At 32.4% G+C, this 10,474-nt stretch overlaps 1 protein-coding gene across 1 annotated transcript; it reads left to right on the forward strand.

Moving 5' to 3' along the window:
* The first annotated feature begins 4,249 nt into the window (after positions 1-4,249).
* On the forward strand, positions 4,250-10,167 carry LOC149771391 (uncharacterized). The gene is made up of 6 exons (XM_089948493.1): positions 4,250-4,404; positions 5,067-5,204; positions 5,812-5,934; positions 7,075-7,191; positions 8,072-8,213; positions 9,577-10,167. The coding sequence occupies exons 1-6, from the start codon at positions 4,333-4,335 to the stop codon at positions 9,702-9,704; spliced, it is 720 nt and encodes a 239-aa protein (XP_089804619.1). The 5' UTR covers positions 4,250-4,332; the 3' UTR covers positions 9,705-10,167.
* The last annotated feature ends 307 nt before the right edge of the window (positions 10,168-10,474 follow it).

Consider the following 10,474-nt stretch of genomic DNA (forward strand, 5'->3'; position numbering starts at 1 on the left):
ACCATATAGTAAAATTAATTGTCTGTGTGTCCATATGCATTACCAAGTTATTGTCTTGCCTTATTCTGTGACTACGAAAGCCACTGTAATGCCTAAACTCCAGTACTTAACCCAATGTGATGTATGAACTACACGCACTTAACTCATTCTACCGTATAAACTCCACGCACTGCACACACTCTAATGTATAAACTCCACGTAGGTAACCCACTTTACTGTATAAACTCCACGCATATAACCCACCGGATAATCTACTACACCGTTTCGCATTGTTCTCTTTCTATGCATTACATAACAGATGTTGAATATAAGCTGGGTTTAATTCTCGTCAACCCGCTTTATGCGACCTGTTGAAACTATGTAGGTATTGTTGAGTATTGGACTTTCATTTTTAATCTTAAACAGTTTTGTGAAACATGTTGTGAAATCATTACTTTTTAGAACATTTATGAAGTGGAATTTCGCCGCGCAAACTTTGTTTAGGTTTTGATATATTTAAAATCAGTCTTATATTAGCAAGTAAAAAATCAAAATAAAATGATTCCGTCTCTTTCAATATTACATCGACCTCGTGATATTTAATTCAGTTCTTTTTTACTTCATTCACTTTCAAATATTTACTGCTTGATTTTAGTATACCGTTTTGGATGAATCCAATTTTTTTAGTCTCTGGTTTGTTGTGACCTGTCTTTCCAATTGGATACCACAAAAATGCAATATGGACCACAATGCTATTTATTTCTTGATAATATAATGTTCCAAACCAAATTATTCCGTGACTAAGGTGACATTGGCTCAGCCATGATAGAAGGCATATTGCGAACAAAATAGGCAACATGTCATGATTATTTACTTATTTATCTATTTATTTATTTATTATTTATTTATTTATTTATTTATTTATTTATTTATTTATTTATTTATACTTTGTTATCAAAAAATCTATAAAATGCATCTTTTGGTCGATTCCGAGACAGGTTCGGCCCATAGTAGAATCGGTCTACTAAAGTTCCAGACCAATAACGAAGTCAGAACGCACAAGTTGGATCATTATATGTTCGTCCTATCGCTAGATCGGTCCAATATTTATACAACAGTATTAGGTGTTTAATGTCACTTGTCAACGGTCAATTCGTAAAAATGTTTAATTTGCATATTATATATGAATTTAAGTTCATTACACTTGTGTCCGATTTATAGTGTCCAGTTAATCTACAAATTACACAGTTCAGGTAGGCATACAGTACCGTATTTCAAGAAATGGGTTGAATTTTCTATACTTCAATTATACATATATTTATACTGACGATTATGTATTTTATTCAATACTCATGTTTACATATTCCATGAATGTTTATTTTGTACACGCTCCGAGAAATATATACGGCAAAATCAGTGGTAAAGTACGTGAACATATTTGGTTGAGGTTCACCTAAAGGTGTTATCCAGTACAAACAGGACTGAATATTGCGCTATGATATCCTACCGAAAGCTTCACGTGTACGAAAACAATTCTCACAACTTCAGTTTCAACCTCATATATTATCGTCACAATTTGCTTTATTCAATTAATACTTGAGACAAAACGTAAAAAACATTCCGAGGAAATGAAAATAGCAATTCATTCAGCATTTACTTCATGGGTTAATTGCAATTTTCAATTTATGGTTTAACCATGTTTTTGTCTCATATAGTGCCTTTCACACTGTAAACGGTACAAACACAAAGTAGTTTTCATAACTTTTCTCAGGAACGCTTCATCTTCTTCTACCAGCAATACATTTGGCTTGTTACAAAAGTTGTTTTTAAGTTAAAATTCAATAAATATATTCAACACTAATACCACTTGGGTAAGTTTTCTGTTTGATAAGTTATTTTTTGGGGTCTGGTTGCGACATGCTAGTTCGATTGCATCCTTGCATAACTTGAGTACTTGAAGTAAACAAATCACTATTATGCATGCTCATAATAGGAAAGGTAATCTGAGATTTTGTGGCTATTCATTTTTTGATAACCAACATTTTCCTACTACAAGAAAGAAACCGGATACCTGGATTTGTCATAATACAAGCGACAAATGGGGTATTGATAATTATCAATACTATAAAGAAGAGAAATGTTATAATCAGTTATCTCAGTCATTGCTTCTAAACAGGGCACAGAATCGACACAGGATATGCTATAATGACAAATTATCTCACGGGACGTAAATGGGATGTAAATCGTACATGTCGCGTTTATTGCAGAGAATGTTATACACTCATCTACAATCCAAGAAGGGCCAAGGAGAAAGTGAATAAAGACAAAACATTGTACTTATATATACAAAGTTTTTGCCTTTTGTTAAATAATACATTTGATTTACTGCGTATATAACCCTTTTGTTGTTTTTAAAGTGTCACAAAAACATGAGAAAAAAAAACAGGTTTCCATTTTATGATTAAAACTCTACTATCAACACAATGTAAGTACACGTAAAATGTAAAAACTTAAATATCTTGGAAACAGTTCCCGATGAGTTGCTTTAATTGTCATATTTACATTCAGCACACCAAACTGCATAATAAAAAGTACATTTTATCTCTGAAGCTGACGACGACCAAACAATTCTGGACCAGTGTAATTAAATAGGAAGAAACCATGCCATTACTGATCAAATAATATTTGCTGAGAAATATGAGTGACTTATATAATTTTGTCTTTTTCAAAGTTATTCAAGGATGTACATTTAAAGGAAACACATTCATGCCTTTCATGCGGATCAGATACATGTAATGCTCTCCTTCATTATTTCAAATGTATTCATACGCGCTGCTTTCCAGATAAACGAATCACATCTTCCTGGTTGAGAAATTGAAAAGTCATATAATCCTTGGCAAATTCTCGACCGATATAATGAAATAGTAAACATCGTATAAATTGATTACAATACCCATCGGAGAGGTAGATTTTGAACATTTTAGTTTTGGTCTTTCCAACGTATTGCGAAATAAACATTTATTTCTTTGTTTTGAAAATGCAACGAGTTCCCAATTCATTGAAAGTTAATGTAGTATTCTAACGATTAAAGAATCCCAAACGTCTTTTGGAAACAATGTAATATTCATTGTTACATTCAATGCCTTTATCTTTGTTACGTTGGTAGGAATATGAATTATATGGATGTTTGCTAAATTGCAATTAGGAGGCTTATATCTACCCAAAACCGTTCGATACCTGCTGTAGGGTACAATTAGTCTTTATTGTGTTACTATGTATGAAAGACCGCAAAAAGTATTTTTGTTTTTTTGCGCATTGCAGACATAAAAGTTTAGGCCAAAATCGATTCCCATGTATCTGAAAATCACCTTGAGTAAAGAAATAAAATACATAGACTGCATAAATCTCTACGTCTTTCTATTTTGAAACCATTTGCAACTGATATATAATCGTAATACAAATTTAGAAAAGATATATATTTGCGTTTTCAAAACACTTTAAAATATTCAGATATCTCGACAGTATTCCTTTCCTGGTGTAATTTATATTATATGTAGTCACGTGTTTATATTAAATGATTCCTTTCATTAAGATAATTGCGACATGATCCCAATATGGATGGACAAGCACGAAACACTAAACAAGTTTATTAAAATGCATTGCTCATAGTTGGAGTGTAATTGCAAACACGTATCATTGTCAGTTTCATTATTATAGTTCTGGTTACTTTGTTGCTGTTTTTTGGAGAACATTTGGGAACGCAAGCAACTCACCCACACTTTAAGAAGATTTTCAAATTGCACACATGAAACAGCGTGTTCTTCCTTGCAAAAACCTTCCACTCTTGAGTATTTACACTCACAGTTGACATACAATTCTCATATATATTATGAACATTTCAATTGCAGGATTATAATGATTGAAGAAGTAATAGCAGACAATGTAGATAACGAGGAACAGAAGGAAGAATTTGTGGCCCTGATGTATTTCATTCGACGTGTTTCTGGTCTTTACTTAAACATACGTTTTAAATTTAGCTGAGAAGAAAAAAAAATCCATGTAAGCTGCACATAATGATGTCTGGCGACAACATGTTAGATTACACCCTGTAAAAATTATCACAACGCACGTACCCACGTTTCTTTAAACTGGAGCTTTCCACTTTTGCACAATTATCCAATCAGTTAGCAGTTACGACTTCCTTGTTGAGGAGACCAATCAAACTTTGCCTTCACTGAAATAAGTATCATACCACGCCCTTATTTCTAGGTATAAATACTGGTCTTCTCTAGTCAAATGTACCTATGACCATCCTGCTGTCTAAAAGTATCTGATGTTCCTGACTTTCGCATCATGAAATCGATGGCAACTGACTCCAAGCCAGACCTAAGCACAGTTGTTGTGCAAACAGTTTCAGAACCAAAGGTTAGATTTTTAAATTTGATTTAAAGCTAGTGTTCACTTGATAGCATTGGACACTTACGAATATGCACATGATTCAATGAAGGTAAAATTTCTCAAATGAGACAAATGTATTAGCTAGCAATTATTTATTAGCTTGAAAACATTAAAAAGGATTTTACTGGGTTGATTGAATGAACTTTAACATCTTATTGTGCCACCCATTGGATCTGCAACTTCAACTAGGTTATATACGCATGCATTGCTTTTATTTTGAACATAATTATATCCTTTCGACTATTAGTTTTTGGTTGGCTTTATCTCTTCACATTTTATTCACTAAAACATAAATACAGTTCGCTGTGCTGAACCTGCTGCCACATTAATGGTACCAACATTTGTTCTGTGTGAAGTGAGGTAACCCGGTTTCAATAAGGCTTGAAAGCAAACTTTGAAATATGATATAATGGGTTCGTCTCCATCTCCTTACAGTGGAAGTTATCCTCAAAATATTTTGAAGAGAAAAAAGAAAACTCCACCATCTCAAAAGCGAGACAAGCAACAGGGCACTTTTTTTCTCAAACCTTATATCATCTTTTGTTAGGATTTCTTCCCATGTGCTATATTGGGTATTTGTTTGTCTTGCAATTGTGTATACTTTATATCAACATTTTCCATTTCTGCAGAGACCGGAAGAGGCAAAAGAAAAGAGAAAGAGGCTTAAAATAATAGTCATATCTGCTGTTGTCCTTGTTGTCGTCGTGACTGCTGCGATCATCACTGTTGTGTATGTAGTAGGAAAGCAGGCAGAGGATACTATCAAGGTATTGCTGACCTTATTCTCTAGAACATTACAGTTGTTGTTATTTGGTTCTTTATTTATCATTTGTTCTAGCTTATTGTATCTTTCATGTAGTTTTTCGTTACTCATATTTTATTAGAATTAGTATTAGTATTTAACGTGTTTGTTTCTCAGGTAGTATTGGTAAAGTATAAAACATTGATGCAAATAATTCATCATAAGACAATTACAATCCTCAGTCTAACATTTGGCCTCACCACTGATTTGCATCCGTAACTGATTTCCTGCGATTGTGTCATTTTCTGTACAGTTGATATTAACCATGTATGTTGCCAAAGATTCCTACACAACACAAAGTTCGTGATATTCCAATTGGTTAAACCTTTTAATTGTGAATTACCTTGCCTGTACGTTTACGGTAACTAAAGTTTCTTTAAACACAAAGCTGATCTTCACAAATAACACAAATTAAACCACAAGTTAAACCGTTAGTTTTAACACCATTACGATTCCAACCACTTTTTCTATAAATAAACGGTGCTAATAAAACTCTTTTTAATCTTATAGTAATGTCTTCTGCAATTAAATGAAAAGTTTTATTTACTATTTGTTGCATTGTTTGCATGTAGACTGCATGGCTTCCCTATAAGGACGAATCCGGAAAGTCAAGTTCACAGAAGGTCACTGTCACTTCAAAAGAGGAAAAATTCGAAATTGCAGGAACCGGCACAGCTGTATTCGACTTTGATAAGGTGTGTACAATACTATTGCCTTTTTTAGCAGTACGGCAATTAAAGTAGTACTTGAAAATACAACATCAGCGAAATAGCTCATTCAGATGTTACATCGCGTCATGCGCTTGTTAAATGTATTCGACATTTTGTTCTTATTCCGGTATCAATTAGCCAGTTCGTATTCAATTAAACGTAGCCATCTCCCAATCATTGTATTAACTTTGTTAATTGCGTGCAGTCTCGATTAAATCTAAAAATGCTTGCAACTTGAAAACAAAGAAAACTACAAAAAAATGCAAGGAAAAATGTTGTGTTAAACGGATATAATTTACATCCATTCTGAAATATAATGATTCACAATCAGTTTAAGGTATCTCAGCTCGAATGTGCAGATATAATTTTTTTCAGCACCACTGAAGTCAAAACTCCAACATTTCTCATTGTACATTTTCATGTTTTATCCATCGATATAGATTAATGGATGGAAAAGTTATAAATATTTAAGATTCAAGACGTTTTAGATGCTCGCGTTCAATAGAGCAGATCAAAGATATTATGTCACATTCCAGATTAAAGACGAGACAGACGTAGAGAGTTGTAGTAACCCATTATTTTATGATGTATAATGTAAAGAAGGGAAGGCCAAAGTGAATGTCCAAAATGTGTCCTGATGCATTTAATCGAGGGTTTCATGAAAAAGACCAAATATATTCATCTTTCTCGATCATACTCTAGACATTTAGGATGCTAGACTTTACATAAACAAGTCAAATTCAGAAAAGAATTTATATTCAAGTCCTGTGTGTGTATTGATTACTAGTGACGTATTTTCTTGTTTCTATGTATCTCTCAAATTTCATTACATTCTGTGGACCAGACAAATATTACAAATCTGGCACGGCTCTATCTATCTATCTATATATCTATCTATCTATCCATGTGAATTTAAAAAAATATAAACATGCAAAAATTAAGTTAATACACCTTTGTACAGACCATTAATTTAGTTTAAACTGTTGCAATTTTAATTTTAGTTTTACACATTCCTTCGTCCTGTGTTAATTTCATACCACATCATCATTATTATTTTTTCCGTCTCGTCTTCATCTTCTCGTCTACCATAAAGAATATATTTTAATACGTTATTACAATTTTCAGAGTCTGCTTGCATACAAACCTGACAAAATGTCAAAACCAACCTGCTTCTTGACTGCTGTCAACACGTCTACTTTACTTTCCCCAGAGAAAATGAAAAGTTTCCTTGGAGAAAAAACGGTGAGTTTCATTTCATCCATTCTTGCATAGTCACTGCAGCCACTGATCGCAGTCGCTGAATGATGCTCAACATCGTCATCTTTATAAGCTGTTCTATTGTTTTCCCTATTAACATACCGCTTCCTCCTGTCTTTATCCTTCCATTGAAGTCAGGAACATTCAAAACAATGATAACTTTACATTATGAAGATATGTTGATCATTTTATCCAATTAATAACATATTAGATACGGCAACTTAAATAATTTAATCTCATGGTAAGATATTAGAGTACGAGTCAAAACCAGGTGAGGCAGCATTAACTTACTCAGTGGACGATATTTGGAAAAGATTGATTACCAGTAGAGTATAGTACTATACGCTTTGTTTGATTTATGATTGCTCATGTTGAAAGAATCTAATGACTTGACCCTATCAAACAAAATGCAAATAAGAAGAACATATTCCTCAGTATAATATCGATATTGTATACGAGGACAAATAATTTCCTTCTACAACTAAATTACACGTAATAGTGGTCAAATTATTTTTCAGTGCTCACCTGTTAGTCACCGTACCAGGTGGTTTCCCATGTCCTTATGCTAAATATATTACAATAAGTAGCTATCATGTTCGTTGATATTTAGAATTCATGTAAAATAGCATAATGTATATGTATGGTTCTTTCCAAACTAAGTACATTTGTAATGGATGCATGCTAAAGACAACTTAATATTTCCATATTGTTTCTCTCCTGATTATTACAAAATTATATATAGGCATTAAGATGTGTCTATCTATCTATATATCTATCTATCTATCTATCTATCTTTTTATCAATGTCCTTACCTAACTTACTATTTAGTATTTATCAGTGTATGGTTTCTTTTTATTATCTTTAGGTATCCGACAAGCCCTGGAATTCATCAGATCATGCCGAGTACATGAGTTCAGATGTTGTCGTACCGAATAAGGACTTTCTCTCTCCTATGTCGAAAGAGCTATGCAAGGACAATGAAGTCATTTGGATGGTGCCTAAGCCAGGTGATTACATACATGCATACATACATACATACATACATACATACATACATACATACATACATACAGCCATACATATATACATGCATACATACACATATGTACATATACATACATACATTTTGGCACTTTCCTCTCACTGACTTGCTCTAATTTTTTTGTGTTTTTGTGTCAGACTTATGGCAAATTGAATGCTTAACAAAGTAATGGAATCTTTTCCTGTAACGGTGACAAGAGTTATCGCGTTTTTTTAACTTTTCTTAAGCAGCCAGTTTTCTTTGGAAATCAAGGAGGGACATATCTAACCTGTCAGAGAATTTGTTTGTTGTGTACTATTTGTATCAAAATTTGGGTGAGAATACTGCGTCATGGTTCTGGTGTGCGTGGGGGTGGCAAAATTGGTGGAGATATATGCAATAAAAATGCATTGAGGCTTAGATGGAGAGTCATGAAATATTCTTTAGTAACACTTCGCGTTAGCTTTCAATTGTATCCAATGTCATCACACCCATTCTTATTTCCATTTAAGGAATCCGTTATCTACATAGCAAGAAATAACTTTAAAAGTACCAAATTTAAAGACATTCCAAAATCAAAGTTGCAATAACTATACTGCATCTGTATGACTTAATGCCTTTACTAAGTACCAATATTCAGTATTGAGAAAAAATATATTGAACCTTTCAATCGGTGATTGATTAGGAAGAAATATTAATATACACTTCGCTCCAAATCTCATTATATATATATATATATATATATATATATATATATATATATATATATATATATATATATATATATATATATATATATATATCTATAATAAAAAAAATATATATATATATATATAATAAAAATATATATATATATATATATATATATATATATATATATATATATATATATATGTTGCATACTATATATATACTACAGCTTGTTGAGAAATGCATCAGTTTAAGCGAATCAAAACAGTGTAATCATCTGAGCTCGTATTAACAGACGGTTATCCGACCAATTCGCTTTCACTTTGTTGTCATTATGCTAATAAAGGAAAGGCTAATAAGGTTACGATATTATGACATTGATAACCACCACTAAATAAAGGAGGCCCTTTTCAACAATAATATGCAAGACTCTAGCCTCTCTCTCTCTCTCTCTCTCTCTCTCTCTCTCTCTCTCTCTCTCTATATATATATATATATATATATATATATATATATATATATATATATATATATATATATATATATAATTTCAATCTCATCTGATTTTATGGTTTTATTTTGTCGTATATGCCTACTTACAGACTGCATTGGGGTTAAGCCTGCATACTTCAGATTCCAAAATTGCTTCTTTTTTCCAGACTGCGTCGACGAGAAATCACTGGCCCGAAAAAAGAGGGGATGCTACTACTACTACTATTACGTTCTAGAATATTGCGACTATTGGTATTGTTACTATACGTGGTACAGGTGGCTCTATTGCTACTAGTATCGTGTTTTTGAATTTTAGAAAAGTTGTAAACAAAGCACTATTGGCATGACATTTGCTTAATATAACGTCGCTATGTATATTGTACTGACGCATAAAAAATGTTTGATGAGGCAGTCTGTCGTTGTCTCGAATAGTAATAGCAGCTTTAGAATGTGTTTCACGGAGACATGCTAGTTATAACTTGAAATAATCAATTTATCTTGTCCAGTTCTTGCAAATTAAAATTTAAACTAGTTGTAATTCTTTGAAATTTAGAACCAAAACCAATATTTTGCAATTTAATTCACACATTGCGATTTCAAATTCTTTGTTCTAGTCGTTAAAACCAATGCATCATATGTAATGATAAAGTATGAATATGCATTGCATTGATTCTTAGTTTTATACTGTGTCCTTAATGCTAATTCGTTAAGGTGAACATCTAATTTGTTATCTCCCCAAAATAAAATCCTGAAATATTCTTGTTGTTTCAATTCTTTTAACAATTTGTGATTACACATCTTTTCCACTTTGAAAAAACAGAACTGTGAATTACATAATGAATAAAGTATTCCCAATATCCAGTCAGAAAATACAAAATACCCCTTAGCCTGCCCATTAGACCTACAAAACACACTAAAGAAATTTTAATGTTCATATATACGGGACAAAACAAGACCGAACACTAGAACTTTATGCAAAAGTATCTCAGATATAGGTGGCAGATATAACGGATATACCAAAATTTACGCCTACGGTTATAAAGAACCAGATCCAGCAATAGCCTT

This window comes from Sinohyriopsis cumingii, unplaced genomic scaffold (assembly GCF_028554795.1).
Source record: "Sinohyriopsis cumingii isolate HCF-2022 unplaced genomic scaffold, ASM2855479v2 utg001870l, whole genome shotgun sequence".
Lineage (NCBI taxonomy): Eukaryota > Metazoa > Mollusca > Bivalvia > Unionida > Unionidae > Sinohyriopsis > Sinohyriopsis cumingii.